At 33.1% G+C, this 22,526-nt stretch overlaps 8 protein-coding genes across 10 annotated transcripts; 3 read left to right on the top strand and 5 right to left on the bottom strand.

The window, feature by feature from the left end:
• Nucleotides 1-294: 294 nt before the first annotated feature.
• On the bottom strand, nucleotides 295-4,901 carry LOC108562625 (mitotic checkpoint serine/threonine-protein kinase BUB1-like). The gene is made up of 8 exons (XM_017921030.1): nucleotides 4,533-4,901; nucleotides 4,145-4,349; nucleotides 3,520-4,084; nucleotides 2,725-3,458; nucleotides 2,410-2,665; nucleotides 1,994-2,351; nucleotides 1,313-1,932; nucleotides 295-1,248 (listed from the first exon to the last, which is right to left on the bottom strand). Exons 1-8 carry the CDS (start codon nucleotides 4,658-4,660, stop codon nucleotides 608-610), a joined length of 3,507 nt encoding a protein of 1,168 aa, XP_017776519.1. The 5' UTR covers nucleotides 4,661-4,901; the 3' UTR covers nucleotides 295-607.
• A 1,269-nt stretch (nucleotides 4,902-6,170) lies between these two features.
• Nucleotides 6,171-10,769, top strand: LOC108562629 (pyridoxal kinase). Its single transcript, XM_017921034.1, has 6 exons — nucleotides 6,171-6,354; nucleotides 6,410-6,544; nucleotides 9,525-9,771; nucleotides 9,840-10,109; nucleotides 10,206-10,388; nucleotides 10,552-10,769. The coding sequence occupies exons 1-6, from the start codon at nucleotides 6,334-6,336 to the stop codon at nucleotides 10,647-10,649; spliced, it is 954 nt and encodes a 317-aa protein (XP_017776523.1). The 5' UTR covers nucleotides 6,171-6,333; the 3' UTR covers nucleotides 10,650-10,769.
• Nucleotides 10,770-11,323: 554 nt separating this feature from the next.
• Nucleotides 11,324-13,642, bottom strand: LOC108562627 (protein FAM76A). The gene is made up of 5 exons (XM_017921033.1): nucleotides 13,411-13,642; nucleotides 12,571-12,849; nucleotides 12,373-12,509; nucleotides 12,070-12,310; nucleotides 11,324-11,999 (listed from the first exon to the last, which is right to left on the bottom strand). The coding sequence occupies exons 1-5, from the start codon at nucleotides 13,492-13,494 to the stop codon at nucleotides 11,769-11,771; spliced, it is 972 nt and encodes a 323-aa protein (XP_017776522.1). The 5' UTR covers nucleotides 13,495-13,642; the 3' UTR covers nucleotides 11,324-11,768.
• Nucleotides 13,189-15,895, top strand: LOC108562626 (dnaJ homolog subfamily B member 13). 2 transcript variants are annotated; one of them, XM_017921031.1, is made up of 6 exons: nucleotides 13,189-13,297; nucleotides 14,494-14,680; nucleotides 14,741-14,962; nucleotides 15,024-15,346; nucleotides 15,405-15,576; nucleotides 15,632-15,895. In XM_017921031.1, the coding sequence occupies exons 2-6, from the start codon at nucleotides 14,613-14,615 to the stop codon at nucleotides 15,885-15,887; spliced, it is 1,041 nt and encodes a 346-aa protein (XP_017776520.1). In that variant the 5' UTR covers nucleotides 13,189-13,297; nucleotides 14,494-14,612; the 3' UTR covers nucleotides 15,888-15,895. The 2 variants fall into 2 exon arrangements, with proteins under 2 accessions (XP_017776520.1, XP_017776521.1); XM_017921032.1 differs by lacking the exon at nucleotides 14,494-14,680 and having other exon boundaries at nucleotides 13,190-13,297.
• Nucleotides 15,896-15,899: 4 nt separating this feature from the next.
• On the bottom strand, nucleotides 15,900-17,020 carry LOC108562630 (NADH dehydrogenase (ubiquinone) complex I, assembly factor 6). 2 transcript variants are annotated; one of them, XM_017921035.1, is made up of 4 exons: nucleotides 16,903-17,020; nucleotides 16,606-16,837; nucleotides 16,317-16,549; nucleotides 15,900-16,261 (listed from the first exon to the last, which is right to left on the bottom strand). In XM_017921035.1, exons 1-4 carry the CDS (start codon nucleotides 17,001-17,003, stop codon nucleotides 15,913-15,915), a joined length of 915 nt encoding a protein of 304 aa, XP_017776524.1. In that variant the 5' UTR covers nucleotides 17,004-17,020; the 3' UTR covers nucleotides 15,900-15,912. The 2 variants fall into 2 exon arrangements, with proteins under 2 accessions (XP_017776524.1, XP_017776525.1); XM_017921036.1 differs by having other exon boundaries at nucleotides 16,908-16,987.
• Nucleotides 17,021-17,255: 235 nt separating this feature from the next.
• Nucleotides 17,256-18,532, top strand: LOC108562623 (transcription initiation factor IIB). Its single transcript, XM_017921028.1, has 3 exons — nucleotides 17,256-17,389; nucleotides 17,444-17,554; nucleotides 17,614-18,532. Exons 1-3 carry the CDS (start codon nucleotides 17,373-17,375, stop codon nucleotides 18,431-18,433), a joined length of 948 nt encoding a protein of 315 aa, XP_017776517.1. The 5' UTR covers nucleotides 17,256-17,372; the 3' UTR covers nucleotides 18,434-18,532.
• A 98-nt stretch (nucleotides 18,533-18,630) lies between these two features.
• Nucleotides 18,631-20,898, bottom strand: LOC108562638 (general transcription factor 3C polypeptide 5). Its single transcript, XM_017921046.1, has 7 exons — nucleotides 20,457-20,898; nucleotides 20,193-20,397; nucleotides 20,002-20,122; nucleotides 19,452-19,942; nucleotides 19,224-19,396; nucleotides 18,891-19,167; nucleotides 18,631-18,836 (listed from the first exon to the last, which is right to left on the bottom strand). The coding sequence occupies exons 1-7, from the start codon at nucleotides 20,619-20,621 to the stop codon at nucleotides 18,700-18,702; spliced, it is 1,569 nt and encodes a 522-aa protein (XP_017776535.1). The 5' UTR covers nucleotides 20,622-20,898; the 3' UTR covers nucleotides 18,631-18,699.
• Nucleotides 20,899-20,931: 33 nt separating this feature from the next.
• LOC108562639 (mitoguardin) lies at nucleotides 20,932-22,303 on the bottom strand (the record flags this gene model as incomplete). Its single annotated transcript, XM_017921047.1, is given in 2 exon segments — nucleotides 20,932-21,949; nucleotides 22,011-22,303. Coding segments are annotated over 2 exon segments (1,124 nt in total), but the record flags the coding sequence as incomplete, so codon positions are not given.
• Between the last annotated feature and the right edge of the window lie 223 nt (nucleotides 22,304-22,526).

Raw genomic sequence — 22,526 nt, 5'->3', positions numbered from 1 at the left:
ATTTCATATTATTGATATTTGAAATGATCAAAAAATTGGCTAGAAATTATTTTCTTTTTATTGACTTAAATATTTGATACATTTAACAAACCAATTCGAACAAATTCAATATCCTTTAAAAATTAAAAAAAATAATTTTATTCATCGATACGATTATATTTTAAATAATTGAATAAAGTTTAATAAATTGAAAGTGTTTAGAATATAATATGAAGGATTGTCAACCGATTTATATGATAAAAGAAAAATTCGAACATTTCTCAAGAAAAAAATAAACGTAATATAGAATTTCGTGGAAATAGAAAAGAAAAGAAAAAAAGAAGCAAGAATATTAGATTGGACAAATACTGAATATGTAATAAACTCTTTAGAATACCATTCTTTTTTTTTAGATATATCCATAACATTATTTATTTACTTCTACATATACTAACATTTCTTTTGAATTAATAAAAATAAATCATCGCTCGCTGGCTTCAACTCATACGTACATAGAAAGTTAATGTTAATTAGAAGCGACATATCCTATAATTGCAGACGTAAGTAACCGAGGAGGAAATTGTACAAAAAAGAAAATAATAACATGATCACTTACGTCTGCATCTATTTATCGACCTTTCAGAACATTTAATACCTCGCGCATGTCAATATCCAAGTTTTTCACCATGGAGATCGCATTTTTCAATTCTTCTTTCAGTTTGTTCAAATCGGGAAAACCATCCTGCATATTCAACAGTGTGTAAAAATACATAGTCCACAAATCACTGTTCCAATATCTCGTGAATTTCTGAGCTATGGTCCACATGTTGTCCGGAGTTTTCTTAAGCACTATATATTTTTCAAATAGAAGAACGTGAGTGGTTGCTGCAAGGCAAAACAAATCTGTATGATAACTCCAGCGCCTGCCATCCCTCATTTCACAGCAAATAAAGTTATCGGTGGTCACGGCTCTAGTGAATGTTGTGCCTTCTGGATACAAGGACATATCGATGCTACATCCAAAATCGATGAGTTGCAACTGGATAGTGTTATTAGCGCGCAACATTACTAAAAAGTTGTCCGGTTTTATATCTGCATGTATGATTTTTACTTTGTGCATCGCGTGAATGATATCGATCATTTCTATTGTTAAATATATGCAGAGATTCTGACTCAATTGCTTTCCGCGTTTCGCTCTTAGTAAATTGCTCAAGTCCAGCAATGATCCGTATGGCGAATATTCGGACAGAAGCACCGACGTTGATTCATCTAAGGAAACAAAATAGAATTTATAGTAAAAAGTATACACAAATTAATTAAATAGGAAACTTACTGAAATAGCCAACTTCAACGTTCATGAAACGATCCTGCAGAAATTGTAATTCATGCGCAACCAGTCTAGATTGCAATTCTCTGCATATGTAGTATTCCCATTTGTTAGGAGGTTTCTGAATCTTCAAGGCAACGACTTGACCATCCGGCCTATTCCCTTTGAACACAGAACCGTAAGTACCTTTTCCCAATAGCTTGTCAACAATGAAACGGTCATTCCCTACATAGCATGCATCTTTTTTCACAGCCAAACGTGGCGCACTATTAATAAGAACGTGATTATTTCGATGTCGTCCCGGAAATTCAACATGATTTAAAAGTTTACTAATAACATCTGCTTTGAAAGGATCAGATGGAGCATTTGGTAAAACAGGATAAGGGACGTATCCTTCGTCATAAACGATCGTTGCGAGATCTTCATTGTCATCATCGACTTCATCTATGTCATATCCATCAGGCTGTGAATCGAATTCCATCAAATTAGCTAAAGAGGATTGCCTAAGCGCTTCATTAACTTTTAGATTTTGCGAGAGATAGGCTCGGTATTTATCTTCCTCTTCGATTTTATCCAACGATCTAGGAGCAGATGGCAATGACTTTGCAGTTGCACCGCTTGTAGAACTGAAATTTGAAATAATGTTCACATTAATAATTCTAAATAACTGAATGTTATCACACTTACGATAGTTCTTCGTAAATCACAGACAGTTTATTGTCAGGTGGAAATAATTCCTTTTTTAATACAGATACATTAGCAGGATCAACCGCATTCGCTTCGAGATTCTGTTGCTTATTTTCAGGTGTGCTCACGTAAAACAAATTTAAATTGAATAACGTTGTATTTGTTCCATTCAAGTCGGATATAGCAGGCGGAGCTGCTGCTAATCCGGATGAGCTATCATCATCGTGATCGAACATAGCCAACCGTTTAGCTCCATCAACGGGTTGTGCAGCTGCAGCACTATCCAAACCTCCCCTGGATCCGGTTTCCGCCAAATCATCATCCGTTAAAACTTTGAAAGGTGTCTTCATTGCACATGCTAGAAATTACATGTTTAAAGAAAACTATTTGAAATGTATATTAACAAAAAAAAAAACCTTTGGCTTGCATTTTTGGAATGGTTTGCAACATTTCTCCAGTTTCTTCAAATATAGGAAATGCTGACACTTGTGGCTTTTGTATAGGTTGCACATTAGATTCAGTTGGAGACCAAATTTCAAATGATTGCTGCGAAGCTAAAGTTGTTTCAAACGGATTTATCTGTGGCCAATTACGTGATCCATTGTTATCCAACATTGGTGGCTGTTGAATAGGACTATTATTTCCTAATCCAATATGTGGCGATCTCAACGTCTAAAAACAAACGAAAACACTTACAAATCTTACACTACATCTAAAGTATCATAAATTACTTCATTTTGCTGCTGTATAAAACTTCTGTGTGATTGCATGTTATTGTAACTTAAGCCATGCGTATCCATAGATCTGTGCTGATGCTCATTATTCATGTGATGAGAATCACCGAAAGTCATTGCAGGTAGTTGAGGATACAGTTGTCCATCATGAATTTGCTGGATACTTTGATTTATTTGTTGGGAATGGATTGATTCGTTCATACTGAGATGAGGATGTGGGCTTTGTTGTGGTTCGTGCATACTAAGTTGTGAGTGCTGGGTTTGCTGAGGTTCGTGCATACTTAAATGTTGATTTTGAATTGGTTCATGGATACTCATATGAGGCAGGTTGTTACTATGGTTGGGTTCTTGAATGTTTAAATGAGGCTGGTGAATTGGAAGAGTTCCGTGCATATTAAGGTTCGGTGGTTCATCATGTATTTCTTGCATGGAATGATCCATTTCGTCACCCATTATGCTCTGCACTGCTTGCTCAGTTTCCATGTAGGGATTGCTAAGCCGAGACCGAATTAAATAACGTCTGGCTCTCACTTCCTCTGGGCTGTATTCCGTCATTGGATCAATATATACTTCTGTTTTACAGTACATAGGTATTTTATTTGGATCATCAGGATCTGGGAAGCAAATGCTAACTTTCCATTCAGAAAAATCTTGATGGGTGACTGGGAAAAAGTTGGTTGGCAACCTAATACCCAATGATTCAGGTGAATCATTGCCATCATCCTCATGGACTGCAAAAGCAATATTATAATTTAAAAAAATTGATTATAGTAAATTGAATAAAATATTTACCTGTAAAATGTGATACTTTATGTGGTGCTGCAGCTGATCCTTTTTTTCTGGAATTCGTCCATACGCCTGGTTTCATAATATTCTCTTTGGGGGCATCTCGTTTTACAACTGATAAAATACTTATTGGAGGTGCTCCAGCACCCAGAACAACCTCAGATTGATCATTGTATACTTGGACAGATGCATTCGGTCTAGTTGTCGGATCTGCAGAAGGTAGTAATCCTGGAGTATCGGCCGCTACTGTTCGAACACTACCAACTCTGCCCGGTCTTATAGGTTTCAACATAGTCAAAGCTTGTCTTTGTTCATTTAATCGTGATTCGTCCACACCGTTTATGACTTGTTGACCAGCAGCAAATACCATGCTATGTTGAGCATTAAAGAGGTCTTCCACAGGTTGAGCCAATTCACTTATCCCCAATTTGAATATCGCATTTGCATTCCGAAAATCTCCATTGACTTCATAATAATATGCCCAACCTTTATATAAATCAGCACAACCTTTGCATATATCTTTTGAGAATAACATATGATAGATTTCAATAGGATTTTGCTGCATATCAATCTAAAGAAGTATCAATATTAATAACATTTAGTTGGAAACTTAGTTGGTACAAATACTTACAAATTTATTTAAGATTTTACAAAATCTGCTATCATTTTTGTATCGGTCATCATGTTCAAATTTCCTAACACAATCCTCCAATATGGGAACCACATTACTTTCATGTCCATTCTTAGGATAAACCTGATCTATCCACGATATGTATTGATAATAATTGGCCAAAGGATCATCCCCAGTGTATGTGCGAATAGCATTTTCAAATTCACTTAAATCAAAATAAATCAAATCATAAGTACCACACATCTTCGTCAAACTAAATCTACATGCATGCACTAAGTAATTAGTTTTTAGCAATAAAATGAATGATATAGCAATGTATACATTAATCAAGTAATATTAATTAAATAACCCTCTATTGGAGCAGCTCTATTACACAAGGATAACTCACGATTTCTGCTGCATCAAATCCTGCTGAACCTCAGGATTGTGCTGGGCTTGCAATGCAACCCCAAGTTGTGTTACATTTCGTCCACCTCGTAGGGGTTGAATATTTTCTTTACTTGTATCAAAATCCATCGTCCTCAACGAAGTTCGCAACTGTCAAAACGGTTGGAGCTTTTGCAGAAATCGACACACGGTGAGCTACATTCGCTTCGTAAACCCCATTTGTTATTATAACAGAATTATAGGAATGCAATGAAATCAACTGTTCCTTCTAACACACTTACAAGTTTCTTTCACGATTTTAGCAAATATAAACACGAATGCCGGATTTTGTCTGGCTGAAACTTAATGACAATGCATACCAAGTACGAACTGAAGTTGAATCATAATTTTTGAATGCTGTATTTGTAACGGAAAAAAATATTTAATATTAAATTTATCACTGACATTTTAATATAATGCACATTATAATAAATGTAATTGTTGATTAAGCACTTTTTGAAATTAAATTATATAAACAAAAACACAGAACAAGAATAAAACGACAGTCAGTGAACGATTGGCTGCACTGCACCGTAAACGCGGCAAACCAAAATAATACAAACGTATTTTTCTAAGCTTCCCAACTGAAGGGATGAGTTTATGAGAGAATCAGACGTGGAAACAATTCACATCTTGCAATCTACCTAATAACAACTTTCTGTATCTTCCATACTATGATAAGAGTTTATAAACTGGTTAAATGTGTTCTCATTTTGCTTCAGTTTGAAAGTTTTAGATCTTTTTAGCATACCTATAAATTTGATTCATTTACTTACATACAGAACTTGAATCTTTTCAAATACTCAAATATTATTTGTTAAAATAGTTATTCGAATGTTGTATAATAAATCACAGTATAATCAACTCATTTGTGTATGTATGTTATTGAAATTATCTTTGTCTAATGTTATCTTAATTGGTTTTATTCTTTCTTTTGTCGGCGACTGAATAAAACCATAGTTTTTGTATAGAAAACGTGAAATTTATTTGAAGTTTTTTCTATTTTGTAATAATTGTGCTATTCTAATTGCGCACACAACATCAGATATATATAGTGCAAAAGAAGGAAGAGACACAATAATTGTCCAGCAAATTTAATTCATTAAGAAATAGCAATCAGGTGTAAATCTTTAGCTCTATGTTATACAGGGTTGGCGTTACAGAATGGGTAAACTGGGCATATGACCAGGGCCGCATTAAGACTGTCGTGTTACATAGTCAACAGTTAAATTAATCACGTCTTAACGACTAAATTCTAATTTAAATATTTTTTGTTTGCATAAAAAAAATATATTGAAAGTTGACTTGACTTTGAATCAGAAACTATTTTGGGCCTTGTGGGCCCTAGATAATGGTAAAACGGCCCTGCATAAGGCGATTTTCAAAATCGTCTGCCGATAGATGAAACATTGTTTCTTCTATTTCGCGATTTGCTTCCCTACAATTACAGAGAACTTTGCGCAAAATTTGATTCCGCTACTCCCCTAAATAAATTCTACCCTACTTGTCAATGAAGCATATTATTTTAGTATGTCATCTGTCGGTACAAAAACAAAATATTATTTCTAAAATTGTAACTTTATTATAACTAATGATTGCATCCTTTAAATGGTCAAAAGGAAAAGATGATACCTTTCAATGATCTAGTAAAATTTCATTTAATATGTAATTTTTCGTGCGTTCGTTCCGTCCAATTAAAAAAAATGTCAATTGTATATATTGTGGTGATAATGGACAGCAATTTGTAAACTTAATGAAGTAAAATGACCTTGAGTCATTATCTGGTTGGTTGTGGCTTCTTACTATGAGAGGATCACTTGATAATTTCTAGTTCCTCAGAATTTGGTGCGACGGGAAATCGATACCCCAGTTATTAGATATTTAATGATGGCACAGTTCCCTCGCGTTTTGTCCATCCAAAGCCACGTAGTTTCTGGATATGTGGGAAATAAGAGTGCGACGTTCCCTTTGCAAGTAAGATCACGAAAGAACGAGAATACATATTCAATTAGAGAAAAAGTTATTATTTTAACAATGGATGTGTTGTAACATCTACAACATTGACGTCTGTCATTTCGTACAATTTTTCTGTTTATTAGGTAGACAATAACTGAAATTTGCTTAACAACAACAAAAACTATAGCTATGCAACAATAGTTTCAGTTATCTTTACTATAAAATACATAATAACCTTTCTGTGAACTATATAATCTCTAAAACTATGAACTTATTTGTCTATACAATTATTTTTTTTTATTATATATTTGTCAATTGATATTCACGTACAATATTAATTACTTAACATTATCACAATTCACTTTTGTGCTATTTTCTGTCTTCTTCGTCTTATTGAAAAAATCAACAAACTTATATTTAGATCTAAAACATCGGCCAACCTATAAAAGCGGAGATATCTTTACTTTTGGTAGCAGTGAATTATATTAGAAGAAAATACAGTAAAACGTTTACTTATTTTTTAAGCTAAGCAATAAAATTATCTATAGTTTTAAAAGCAAATAACAGCGAAATTTGTAGTAACCGTGTTTTTCAATTATCCGTGTTTTAACGTTTCCGAATTGCTACGCATAATAGATTTGAAGAAAATACAATCTACGTTGTATACGCCTTTACATTCATTTTACATTCTACAGATGGTTAATTTGAATAAACTGAATATGTAGAAAAAAAAACATACAAGATATATTGATGGTATAGTGCACGTCCATCCACTTAACTTAATCAAGTTCATTATGTTTATATACTTTGCTACTATCCACAATGAAATATGTTCAAGTACTCATACTATCTGCATTATAAAACAATAAACAAAGTATCCTGATATTATACACACAGAAGAAATCCAAACAGAAGTCGTCAATTCATACACTTCTTGCATATTTTCTGGCAAAATAGACATCGCATGATGATGAGAGACAAAGAACATTTCATATAATATATACATTATTATTATATATTAAAATAAAATCACTGCTAACATATTATAATGAAGACACGTAAACTCATTTATGCAAATAGCACATGTTTTTAATTAGTACGTGATCCGTTTGTTTTGTATAAAATTAACATATTAACCTTGTGAAAAACTTAACGTCGGATTACGTTTTAATGCTAAATTAAAAACTAAGTCAATAGATTTTATAACAAAATAGTTTTTTTTTGTATATTGAAGATATAATTAAAATGTGAGAAACTATTAGTTGACTGAAAATATCAACTACTTGTTATTAGTATAGTTCATTTGATATTTTGCAGTCAACTAAATTAATTATCTGGAAATGAAGAAGAGGATACGTTTTTTTTTGTATAATAACTTTAGGAAATTATTATGAATGTTACGTGAAAATTTGTAAACATAAATAATAAATGTATGGTGATGGGTATATTTCAATACAAAATGAAAACATTTCATTAAAAAAAATAATCATTTTATTAGACATAAACATATTACTTACTTTAATAAAGAATTTATTACATGATACAAGTTTAAATTATGTTGCGGGAGTTTTGGTTCGGTTATTGGATCAAAAGAGCTAGGGTGATTTTTTTTTGTTTGTTTCGCGAATATTACTTTTAAGAATTGGTGTAATTTCACATCGGATTTGTTAGTGTTGAATACTTAAAAATCTGTCAGACTTTTCATTTATTTTCTTATAAATATTACTATAAATACTGTTGATTTGATAGTAAATTTAATAAAATATTAACAATTTGTATTATAAATTTGACTAAGTTTAGGTATCATATTTAGATGATCATTTCATTAAAACATACAACACTTTTGAAACTAAAAAAAATCATTACGTTCACAGCATACTTTGTATTCTAGTTAATCTACTTATTAATCTAGTATAGTACGGTAATACTAGATTATGTAAGGTTATTTGATCGAACTAAAGTGCAAACATGTTATTTAGAATAGTAGCCGGCTGCAAAGTAACTTCACGAATTCTGAATGAAATAAAATTATAATACGTATTCAGGCTATAAATATATAAAGTGGGGCATTTTTTTTTTGGTTCGCTTGAATCGCCAATTCTGATAGCTGAACAAGCACTGATATAAGTATATTTCCCGGGAATTCCCGAAATTTTGTAAAATTAGATTTCCAATTTTCCACTACTTTTTCTCTAACTCGCTGTACGTCTTTCATTCATACTAAGTCGAAAATCAAAATTGCTTCCATATTGATTGATATATTTTACTATTAAGCATTAGTATAATATTGCTTATGTGCATAATATTACCGAAAAAATGAATTAAATATTTGGCAAATGTAGAATATTTGTTTTTCAAATTCTAAATGGGCTTTATGATATGTAAAGTTCACAAATTTTACAATACAGCGGAACCTCGCTTAACGATTTTAATCTGTTCAAAAATTTTACTCGTATAGTGAAACATATTCAAAAATACACATAATATGTGTACACAAGTTTTGAAAATGATGAAGAAGGCGAGCAGTCCGGGACTTCTCTTCTCATCGTCACTTGTTAAGAGAAATGCTCGTTATGCGAGGTTCCACTGCATATTTTTTTATTTTACTATAAAGATATAAATCTCTTGGCCCTTTTTTCTACCCTAAAGGGGGTAGAAAAGGATACAGGCGACTATAGCCACGCGGTTACGGCCGCCCTACAATATAATTTAAGTTTTCTTAGGTCACGTTTCGCTTTGTATGTATTAGGGGTCGGCAACCCACGGTGCGGCTCCCTATCCTTTTTTTTTAACAGATACATAATCCCAAAAAATGGCTCTTCGCTCCAGAAAGGTTGTCGACCCATACTTTCTAATTTTGTAGTTTGTATTTAACACGAGTGTCCAACTTAAAAAAAAAAGAAGTTTGACCGTAAAGTGTACGTTAGTTTGAACGTACGTTTGTGTACCAATAAATAGTAAACGTAAATGCTAAGCTAACAATATTTTTTTTATATAGATTTTAGGTTTTGAAGTAGACACTATAAATTCCGTGCAATTCTGTAATCATACAGGCTATGCAGCTGTTAAGGGTCAAGTGCTGACAGACAAGGATTTGGGTGATTTGGTAGAAGGATTAGCAACTAACAATTTAGATACAAACTATTCTCACCTGCTCACTGGTTACATTGGTTCGCCGGCATTCCTGAAACGTGTTGCCTCGTTGGTGATCGATCTAAAAGCCAAAAACAAAGAACTGATTTACGGTAGATTTCCCAGATTCAACAAGATAAAAACAGTGTTTTCATCCGGTTTTTTTTTTTAATATTTGTAGTTTGCGATCCTGTAATGGGAGATAATGGCAAAATGTATGTACCTGCAGAATTACTGCCGATCTACAAAGAGGTCGTGATACCTTTAGCAGATATCCTAACACCTAATCAGTATGAAGTTGAGCTGCTGACAGAAAGAAAAATAAAAACTGTCGAGGACGCTTGGAAATCCATCGACATTTTACATGATATAGGATGCAAGACGGTGTTCTTATCGTCCAGCGAACTGGGAAGCGAGGGAAATCTGCTGGCGCTCGCCAGTACGATCAAAGGTAAAACTTACTTGGAGATATACTTCAACTTACTTGAGATCCATAAAACCCATAGAATTTTACCTGCAACAAATAGAAAATGCGAGATTATTTCAGGCGAACGGAAAAGAGTGATCATGTCTATCCCGAAACTGAATGCAACATTCACTGGAACCGGAGATCTGTTCGCGTCCTTGCTGTTGGCTTGGATGTACAGCACCGATGATATTCAGCTCGCTATGGATAAAACAATGGCAACAATACAACACGTATTACAAAAGACATTAAAATACGCTTCAGGTAAAACATAAAAATCTAACATAAAGTCAATATTTAGATTCCACTATATTTTTATACGAAATAATTCCAAATTGTGTATGTGAATTGTGTTTTCTCATTATTTTTTTTTACTATAATTTATTATTAATTTGCAATCATACGTTTTGCATATTTTCGTTTTCAGTTATTGGAATTTCGACTGGATCATTAGAATTGAAATTGATTCAGTGCAAGGAAGAGATTCAAGAACCTAAGGTTACAGTACACTCTAAGCTAACTTAACTTAAGCCGTCAAGTTAAGCAAAGATTTATATTGCGAAATTTAAATAAATCTTATTGCTTAAATGTCTTCCAAACTGACCAAACAAATAAAAAGAAAAATAGACGTAGATAAATATATATAATATGAATAGTGTTAATTCGCTTGTATATAAATAAAAACATCGACTTTATTTCCTATGGTTTTTAATGTCTTTTTTTTACATGTACACTCTAAACTAATAGTAATACAAAAATATTATGTTGTTATATTTTACCTGAAAAATAAATTAAATGGAAACAGAATGAAATTATTATTTAAGTGGAAATATTTAAATATAGAACATTTTAACAGTTATTTTTTTTTGTTTGTACGAAGAGGAAACATTAAAATGATAATCAATTACAAACTGCCTTCCCACATAATTAAATAATCGTCCTTCCTATATAAACATTAAAAAAAAATTAATGCGATTAATTGATTTAGTAAAATTATATTAGCACATAATCGATAATAATAAAAACTATATGTTCTTTTAAATTTCGTGATAATATTAAATTTAAAACGAAAACTACATATTCAATCCTATGATAATTATTTAAATATAAATTAGTTATATAAATACTTTTAGAAATGTCCTGTAAGTCTAAAAACACGTTTAATTCAATTGAAAAATAACAAATTAATTTTGTATTTTTTTTTTCTCTTCTTCTTAATAGCAAAAAACAAGACATACACGAAACATTAACAGGTTAAAACTTAGATCAATGTGATTAGTATGGTTTCGAAAATAATATTTATTTTAACAAGACGTCCTAAATTTTTCAAATAAATATTATGAAGTGTGAGGATTAACTGTCAATGGATTACCACCATCTATTATTTTGTTATCACTTCATGCTTATGTTACTAAATTAATATGTAGTGCTTAAATATAAATGAATGAGCATATTCATAATTTAAAACTTGTTTCATCCCTTGAATCCACAAAGAAATACACGAAAAAACGTAAATATTGAAAGCGTCCTTATAAACTAAGACGCAACTCGCACGCAATCATTCACACTTAAAAAAAAAAGTGGAAAAGGAAGAAAATACAATAAAAATATTATGATATATACCTATAAGTATTCTGTATAGAACTATTGTGTATTGGGACTGTCCGTTCCGCTTCCGCTGTTGTTCGAACTCTCCTTGGCTGCAGATAGTCTGTCCCGACGGTTACTCTTGCTCAAACCAGCGACTTCTTTCAAGAGGCCCTGAATACGACCATTGAACATCTCAACTTTACTGTCAAATTCCTTCTGGGCAGTTTTCATCTTGTTCCTCAACTCGTTCTCCGTGGTAAAGTGTTTAGCCTTCAATTCGGTGATCTGGAACATGGAGCAAAACGCGCACGCAACTTTAAATAACGCATAAACACCAAAAGACACGAGTACTTACCATCTTATCTTTACCTAGTAATTGCGCATCTTTCATACTTAGCTGTTTTTGCATACTCGCTATTTGCTCTTTCAGCTGTGTCATGGCGACCATGTGATCAGAACTATTAGGATCAAGTTCTGCCCTGATCAAACCAGGACCCGTATTATTCCTCGCTACTTTCGCTGGCGGTTGATCATTATCTAGTGGTGGGGCTTTCGTTGGATCAGGTCTTTGTGGCCTCTTATTGTGGGAACGGGATCTAAGCAAACAAAAAAAATATCATGAATAAGACGACTCCGTTTGAACATATACTATACGTACTTGCTATCCTTATTTGGTTTACTAGAATGCCTCATTTGCGATTTAATGTGTCTTCTATCCGCGTCACCTTGTTTTGTTTTCGCCAATGCTCGTTTATAAGATAATGTACAAAGCCAACACAACAATTTGCCATCAACCTAAAAATCATTGCTTAATACTCGCTTGATCCTCGCCAAATGTTTCGGATGATATCTTTACCTTCTTATCATCGTCGTGTCTATCAAACGCGCATTTCTGTTTGCATTGTTCACAGTTGACTGGAGGGCCATACTTGATTTCAGAGTTCGTGCATCTCTGGCACTTATTGCCGATGAAAGCGGCAATAATATTGCAATATTCGCATGCTGTAGGCTTACCGTAAGCCTTCACGTTTTGTTCACATTTTTTACATATCGTACTTGTACTGCCCTTCGACGTTTGTTGGAATTCCGAGCGACAATACGTGCATTTCACCACAGGATAAGCTCCACGGCATTCCTAATTAAAAATCATCAAATTCCATAGGAAATTAAAACAGAAATAAACAACGAGTGAAAATTCTAGATAATAATTATCAGTAATATAATTAAATGATCACATACACCCCCAACCACACTGATTATTACTCATCAATTAAACTTGCATTTTTTTTTGTACTCTTCATTTACTAAATGTAATCACTAGATTCATTGTATTAGATATTATTAATTATAATCGAATCTATATTAAATACAAATCAATATGATTAGATAAAATCGAAATCAATATGGGAAAATTTAATTTTAAAGAAATAAAATACTAAATAATTGAAAATGCAGTAAATGAAAGAAAGTCATCAATATGCTGAGTATAACAGTGAATATAAAAAAAATAATGGATGATACTTTTGTATTGACGCATTTCGAAATCGTTGCCTATAAGAGATACAATGTAAAAACGAATCAAAGTAAGTATTCAAATGCAATTAAAATTTCCGAATGAAACAAAATCATAAACAGAATGTTAAGCAAAACCTTCATAACCTAGTAAGTAATGGTGATATAAAAAAAAATCACTTACTTTGCACAACTGTTGGCCGGACGATAACTCCTCGAATGGATGTCGCGAGAAACACCTCGAACACGCAAATAATAAACTACTCATAATTACGTTTAGAAAGTTTCGAAATATTTAGATAAAATCAACCGCACTTGAGAATGTACCTGTTGTTTTAAACACTGAACAAATCTTACTGTTTTGACATCAGGAATCACTGATCGGACAACGGCACAAACTATCATCTAAAATGGCCGACAACCATTTGTACCAACAAAAGACGATGAAATATTACCAAAAATAAATATGGGAGTAATTTTCAAATTTAAATATAAATTTTAGATACAAATCATCGATCATTAATTGTCCAAATATTGTGGACCATAGCCAATGAACTTTTATAATAAATAATATTAATAGTTATACATGACAAGAATAACAAGTTTAATATTATGTGATACAACAATCTATACTAATTAGTATACAGTGAAACCTCGCATAACGAACATTTCGCTTAACAAACAAAATTAATTGTAAGAAAAGTTCTGCCCTAATCAAACCAGGACCCGTATTATTCCTCGCTACTTTCGCTGGCGGTTGATCATTATCTAGTGGTGGTAATTTTAAAATTTAAATATAATTTTGGATACAAATCATCGATCATTAATTGTCCAAATATTGTCGACCATAGCCAATGAACTTTTATAATAATTAATATTAATAGTTATCCATGAGAAGTATAACAAGTTTAATATTATGTGATACAACAATCTATACTAATTAGTATACAGTGAAACCTCGCTTAACAAACAAAATTAATTGTAAGAAAAGTGACTCGCTTAACGAGCGACGTTTCGCATAACGAGTGACGATGAGAAAAGATTGCGGATTGCGCGCCTTCTACATCATTTTTAAAACTTGTATCCACATATTATGTGTATTTTTTTTAATATATTTCACTATACGATTCAAAATCCGAAAATTTTAAAACTGATTGAATTCGTGTCTGTACTTATGAATGATTTTTATATATGTTGTAACATTTAGTTAATATACAATTCTGATTTAGTGTAAATTATTTAGTTAGCCAATATCATATTATTACAGAGATCATTGAATCAAATGTAGAGATTTGTTGTTGAACTGGAATTGAATAAAAAAGTATACTAGGTGTTGTAAATAGTAACATATTAACAAATACGTCACAGTGACAAAATAAAATAAAAATGGGAATAGACTATTACGGAATTCTGCAAATAAAAAGGAACAGCTCTGATTTGGATATAAAAAAAGCGTAATATTTTCAAAAAAAAAACACACTATTAACATCATCTTATGTTGAATCTTATTTCAGATATCGTAATTTGGCATTAGGCTTTCATCCCGATCGGTTGGAAGATCCGTGCACGTTACAAGTATTTAAGCTTATTTGTGAAGCTTACGATGTGCTGGGTAATGCAATGCATAGGGCGGTGTTTGACCAGTACGGGGAGGAGGGCTTGAAACGTGGTGTTCCATCGCCGGACGGGTACATTCAACCATATCATTATCACGGCGACGGAATGAGAACATATAAGTTAATACAATCAAACAGTGATGAAAATATATCAAACACGCACTGCTCAATTCATTTTTAGGGATTTCTTCGGAACATCTTCGCCTTTCGCAGATCTCCTTGAATACTATATAAATCCGAAACCCATGTACGATTTACCTGAGGGAAGAGGATTTAAAAAGAAGCAACCGGCCATTCGTCACACGCTCTGCTTAACTTTGCACGAGATATTCTTTGGGGGTGTTAAAAAGATGAAAATACAAAGGTTGGAATACATCGGACCAGAGCAAGGGAAGACCGAAGTCAAGGAGAAAATATTAAGTATTCCAATTAAACCGGGCGTTCCTCCGGGGACGGAAATTATTATGCCCGAAGAAGGGGATCAAAATCCGACACAAACTCCAGGTTTTATTCGATTATTGATTATTATTGTACGTCGATTATTAATATATTTACTTTACAGCTGATATCATATTTGTGGTAGAAGACAGACCTCATGAACATTTCATTAGAGAAGGCAATAATTTGATAACTCAAGCCGAAATATCGTTGGAGGAGTCATTGTTAGGAACTACCATAACAATAAATTCCATTGACCATAGAACTATACGAATACCGATAACGGACATCGTGTGGTAACGATGAAATTCTTATATAATAACATCGCCAAACAATAACTTACCGTTTCAGTCCGAACTATGAGAAGCTAGTTCCTGGCGAGGGTATGCCAATCGTCGATCAATATAGCGAAAAGGGAGATTTGATTATTAGATTCAACGTGATCTATCCGAAATATTTACCGAAAGCTAGCAAGGAGATGATGGAGAAGGCATTTTACATGGCAAAAATTGGCGGTGGTCACAATCAGCCAGAGATGATTAACAAGATGATATTGGCAGATAAAATTTTAAGAGTCGATCCTGACGAACAGCTACCTCCATTCTGAAGTTATCTTTTAATATATTATTTGTTTAATATTCATTTTTCAACGATTTGTAATACAATTTAGGCAACCATATCCAAGCCCTGTGCTGTAAACTAGCATGTAATGGATTATGTTGAACGTTTTGCAGTCTATTCAGATAATTCTCAACTGCAGTTGCTGGCAATAATGTAGATCTACCTTCAATTGGTACATCTTTAAGTAGATTTCTTGCCTTCACTAAATGTTGATGCGCTCTGCTTGCCACTTCAAATGTGCATTCATTTAAAGCCTCACTTGCTTTACTCCTTAGAATATCCTCATGGCTCACATTGTGTTTAGTTAATACATCCTGTGGAATTGCTATGAAATTGATTTTCCTTGCAATAGGAATGCTCCTGGAAATATTGAAATCATCAGCACAATCAATTCATCTGCACATCTTATTCATACCTCAATTGCTGCACTATTCCTTGCGCTTTACCAATATGCGAAGCTGCATGATCAGCATGGACGTTTCTTACACCATTTCCCTCTAGTATTAAGTAATAAATATTTGATACTGTTTGTTCTGAATACTTCTCCATTTCATCAATTGTTTTAAAGATCCTATTATTTACGTTATCAACTCTACTCTTCACTAAGTTATTGAAATATCTTTTTGTTAGCTTCCTATTGTGAACTGCCTACAATGAAATCACAACATAATAACAACATAATATACAAGAATCTTTATATATACTTTAAATAATTCAATAGCAATTGGATGTTGTGGTACATTCTTTATGTCTTTTTGATAACATTTATCTATAGTATCCTCCCAGAACTTCAGCCTCATTAAACCAATACTTGGTTGACTAGTTTGCTCTGCTACTCGACTAACTTCAATATTGAAGCCCCTCACTGCCATAGCAATTGCACGACTAGTATTTTTAAGTAATAAAGTGCACACAAAATTTTCATAGTCATTATTTCTGTAAATCAAATAAAAAATATATATGAATTATTACAAAGGTAAGTATATTGAATTAAATTTTACCTTACAGATTCAACGCAATAATCAAAACTACTTTTGCTCCTACATTTAATAAATTGTGGCCTTAACGACTGCCTAAGAAAATTATGATTTAAGATATTCATTATTATATTAGTAAATATTTTTATAATAATTCAATTCGATTGATCGTTTTGATAGGTTAGGTTTTGGAGGTCATTCTATAAAAAGTTCAGGAGTTCGAAACCTTACTTTTATAATTAAATATAATTATTATAGAGTAGGATAGGTGATAATAAAATATATGTTCTTTTCAAAATAAAATTCTATAAAAAACATTAGATTATTTAAAATATTTTTTTGCTGCATTGGTACTATAAAATTTAGTTGTGCAGTTGGTATCTTGTTCAAGTGTCAGAAGCAGAAGTATACATAACCGTCAGTTGCGTTTATATTTGTCAAAAGTTAAAAGGCAGAAGCACGAAGATATAGAAACATTGTAATATATAGTTATAATGGCGAGTTCGTCCAAGTAAATGAATTTGTTACAAGTAGTTACATTTGATTATAATTATTTTATTTACAGATATAATGCAAACACTGTTTGTTGTAATTCACATCCAGATGCCCCACTTATAGAAGATTACAGAGCTGGTGACCAAATTTGTTCAGAATGTGGATTAGTTGTTGGTGATAGGTAAGAACGATTTTGATGTGCTCAGTGTTCAAATAATATATGTATATTTAATATTGCAGAGTTATTGATGTTGGCTCTGAGTGGCGTACATTCAGCAATGAGAAATCTGGAGTTGACCCATCTCGTGTTGGTGGTCCGGAAAATCCTTTGCTGGGTGGATCAGACTTGACTACAATGATAGGACCAGGAAGAGGTGATGCCTCTTTTGATACTTTCGGGGTGTCCAGATACCAAAATAGAAGAACCATGAGCAGTTCTGACAGAGCGCTGGTTAATGCATTTAAGGAAATTGGATCGATGGCAGACAGAATCAATTTGCCCAGAACTATAGTTGACAGAGCAAATAATTTATTTAAACAAGTTCATGATGGTAGAAACTTGAAAGGTAGATCTAATGATGCAATTGCATCTGCGTGTTTGTACATTGCTTGTAGACAGGAAGGTGTGCCCAGAACGTTTAAGGAAATATGTGCAGTCAGTAAGATCAGCAAGAAAGAAATTGGGCGTTGTTTCAAGCTAATCTTGAAAGCTTTGGAGACGTCCGTCGATCTTATCACTACAGGTGACTTTATGTCTCGATTCTGTTCGAATCTTGGTTTACCAAATATGGTCCAAAGAGCAGCAACACATATTGCCAGGAAGGCAGTGGAACTGGACATAGTACCTGGCAGATCACCAATATCTGTTGCAGCAGCTGCCATTTATATGGCCTCTCAAGCATCAGAAGATAAACGAACCCAAAAGGAAATTGGAGATATTGCCGGTGCTGCGGACGTTACAATTCGACAGTCATACAAGCTTATGTATCCTCATGCCTCCAAGTTATTCCAAGCAGATTTCAAATTCGCTATACCTATAGAACAGTTGCCGCAAATGTAAGACTTCACTTCTCAAATACAATAATATTATTAATGTAACATTTCCATGTATAATAGTGGTTAATTTTTAATATTTTATAATAAATGTGATTGTACAACAGCAACTCTTTTTGCATTATATAATTTCCAATTTTATTTTTTTTTGCAATTATATATATAATAAATATATAAAACATTTTTTGACAAATTAAGGTACAATTATAATTATATTTGATATCTACAATATATTCTGTATGTTATATTAGTTACAAAGTAAAAATATCTCGTTTAAAATGATGAACTTGGACCTTGCTCTGGCGTTTTCCTACCCGATACTAACTTGTTAACTTCATCGACAGTTTCCATATCAATTTCATTATCAGTTTCTTCCATATCATGCTGGTTATTGGGTGGTGGATTTTCATCTATAAATATTCCAATATAACATTTATATCATAACAAGAATATAATATCGTTACCTTCAGACTCTGAACTACTGCTACTAGTGTCAGAAACCTCGTATGTATCACAAATAATAGATGGTTCTTCTTCCTGCGCTTTCTCCTCGCCATCTTGTTTTTCTTTAAGAAATTGATTCTTAATATCTTCTCCAATATATTTATTCGCAATTTCTCTGCACAGCAGAGCAAATCCACTGGGAAGCCACCCATTGTTTTTGTCACATACAGCATTTGATGGCGTCGGAGGTAAACGAGCAAACATTGCTTCAACTTCGGGAAGTTTTATATCACAATACTAGAAACAATAATAGTCAGATGGTAAATTGGTATTATTAATATGTGTAATCTTACTTGATAAAATAATTGTCTAGCAGCAGGCATACTGTTTGGTCTTAAAATAAAGGAATTTTCGGTGACTTCTTTCTTATTTTTCAATTTAATTTCATTTTGCAATGAAAACTTGCTCTGTTTTACTAAATCCGCCACTAAGGGACGTTTCCTTCTGATTTTCATCTTGAACCCAGCTAAAAATACGTGAATATTATAATATCGATTGTAATTATTGATTTAAGAACATACCTGATGATCTAATTCGTATATCCAAAGTTTGATAAATTTTTGCGTTCGGATCCTTCTTGGGATTGTACCCAAATCTGATCCACATAACTCTCCAAGGTCCGTTCAAATAATAATACGCAACTTTAGGTAAAATATGTTTTAACTGTTCCACAGTAAAACCTGTATCATATAGTAATGCTTGCCTTGACCAGATTGGTCTTTCTTCAAATAGCTCTTTCAATTTATCCAAACCATTTGTAAACCTAAAAAGTCTTTCAACGTTTTCTGCACTTGGTTGCTGAGGAATGTCTTCTTCAAAAGTCAACATATGTGTGCAATTCGTTACATTTTCCTTTCTCTTGTGTGTATGTTGTTGTTTTATCTTCTGGTAGGTATCCTCAGTGAATTTTCCTTTGTAAAAATTGCTTCTTTCAAAATGCAAACTATTATTGCTGGAATTCAATTTGGAGAATGTTGTAGGTGGAAAGAATAATGGAACATCTGCGTTATCACTAGAATTACAGTGGCATTAAAAGAATCTGATATTAGTAAAACATTTCCTTATATATACTTTATCCAATTTGCAGATGGTAAGGTACTGGGTACTATTTTTTTATAAATATATTCTAGTTCATCTTCTTTTTCTGTTGGTTCCTTTGGTAAGAGTGGTAAATATTGAAAATCACAAAGTCCTAAAAAACAACAAAAACAATGAGACTTTAAAATAGATTGATCTTTATGTGTGTTAATTAATGTACTTACTGTTAAATTTAAATGAAAGTGCACTCATACCAACAACATTATAATCAATAACTTCATTTGTGGCCTTCTCATTTTCTTCACTTTTCTTATATCTGACTTTTACCAGTAATAGCGGTTTGGTATCCTTTTCTGACACACTTGGTTTTGAATACAAGCTCGTTGGCCGGAAATTGAGTTCTAAATTTGTTTTTACATTTCCTGTTGCCTAAATATTAATGAATTATTACAAAAATTCTACTCTACGTTTTTTAGTTTAATATTTACGATTTGTAGTTGCTCCAAACCTCCAAGTGTTTCTATAGCCTTATCCACATTTTTCACAATACCCGGGTATTGAACACAAACCAGTTTCGTTACATCATTTAATGTATTTGTTTCACTCGTGGGACGAATTTCATTATTACTCGGTGTTTCCTCTTCCAAATCCATTGTTTTAATTATATTTAAACTTTAAAAAAATAACGTTGTTTGAGGTTATGTATTTTCATAACCTCAAAACAGAGTTTCAAATATAAACAGAAGCAGCTGTTATTTTTAATAAGTTGGTAAGACAAGTTAACCGAGAGGTTTGAGTGGGTTTGGGTTGTGAGCAGGGGTGGATCTAGTCATGGTCAAAAAATAAACACCACTAATCCAAACAGTTTTAATCCGTCCCTGGTTGTGAATGGAAACAAAAAGTTCACAAATGAGATGGTAAGAAATAAAACTACGAGAGTTCAATCAATTATGTATTGTTAAATTAATAAGTGCAAACAGAATTAAAGTTTGAGCTTAAATATGCATATTGCTTATTGTTCCTTATATAAATACACTTGTAAGGAATGTTTTTCGACGCGCATAAATCACTGTATAAAAGTCTCGATTGATTTCAGAGAGATGAAGAAAGAGAGTTGTTTAAAATTACACCTAATTACTATGATTGACTGCTAAGCTTGCGCTGCTAGCCTTTGACAAATATTTTCTACACGAACTTTTAAATTAACTAAAACATCAGCCGCTAAAACATCCACCGTGGTAAATTTACACTTTTGAAAATTAAAAATATCTGCTAAAAATCCCATTACTTGTTCCTTGAAAAATGTGCAGGTCTCTTTAAGAGACTCGTCCGGCCCTAAAAATCCCCATGCCATCAATGGCGAAAGTTGTTCGGATATCGTGTAGAAATGAGCCATAAATCCGTACGGAAATTTAAGCATTTTCCTTTTCGCCTTTAAAACGGACCATACCGCTGTAGTTAAAGCAGTTTCTTTGAAACCATTCGACAGCCATCTATTCTGTACAACGGCTGTTACCGACGATGGGGGTGATTCTAGATCTTCAAAAGCATCCATCAAAATGTAGTCCATGACAACGTCATAGAACGTTAACGCCTTGACCCCTTTCAAGCTTAGTTCCTCCTCAATTTCACGCCAATTCGAATTATCTTGAAGATATCGCATCATATCTTCATAACCAATTAAAAAGTCCTTGGGATCTTTATCGGCATACAACAGCAGATCGGCAAGAATCTGACGACCAGCATCGGCGAACCATATGTAATTTACATGATCTTGGAGCATGTGCTGAAATGCTAAACGCAAGCAATGCAATTTCGCCAGGTACTCTCCATCAGAACCACACTTAACTAATTCCGTGCGTAATGTTCTGCAAGGTATTCCTCCGTTTTCTAATTGCTTCAAGGCTTGCTGGTATAAGGGTAACAGTTCGACATCGGGGAAAAGATCGGAAAATTCTTCAAATTCTCTCAAATCTGCAACCTGCAATTTGTTTGCAATATTATAATACATATCGAATTCACATTAAGTTTTGGATTCTTACTTGATCTTGAGCTGAGGCAAAACTTTCAGCACCCGAGAGATCTGTATCTAAACCGTTATCTGATCCATGTTTATCTCTGCTACCAGGTCGGAAAAGAACGGATCTCTCATCTAAAAATAACATTTCCGAGTGTTCTTGCAATTCTATAGCAAGATCCAGGAGCTGCTGAAGGTCCTTGCAAAAGCTCGCTTCCTCTGGGCCGAGAACTGCCAATGGTCCTCCTCCGCCTGCTGATCTGTATGCGGCAAGTGCGTCCTCCCAAAAATTGATGCTGGTTTCTAAAGCTTCCATGCCTAAACAATAACAATATTTCAATTTAAAATGCAGTCAATTTCATCAAATGACTAAAGTAATTTTGCAATTGGCTAACTGATAAAATACTCGTTGGGTTCAAAACATTTTGACCTTGCCATGAGGATAAAATTCTAACAACACATATGTTAAGAGATTAGAGTAGTTTGTCGGTAATTAAACATATATAATATCAAATTCATATGGTATATAAATGTGCGGTTC

Source organism: Nicrophorus vespilloides, unplaced genomic scaffold, assembly GCF_001412225.1.
Source record: "Nicrophorus vespilloides isolate i.1.1-1 unplaced genomic scaffold, Nicve_v1.0, whole genome shotgun sequence".
NCBI lineage: Eukaryota > Metazoa > Arthropoda > Insecta > Coleoptera > Silphidae > Nicrophorus > Nicrophorus vespilloides.
The sequence above is the reverse complement of the archived record's forward strand: the minus strand, read 5'-3'. Positions and strand labels throughout refer to the sequence as shown.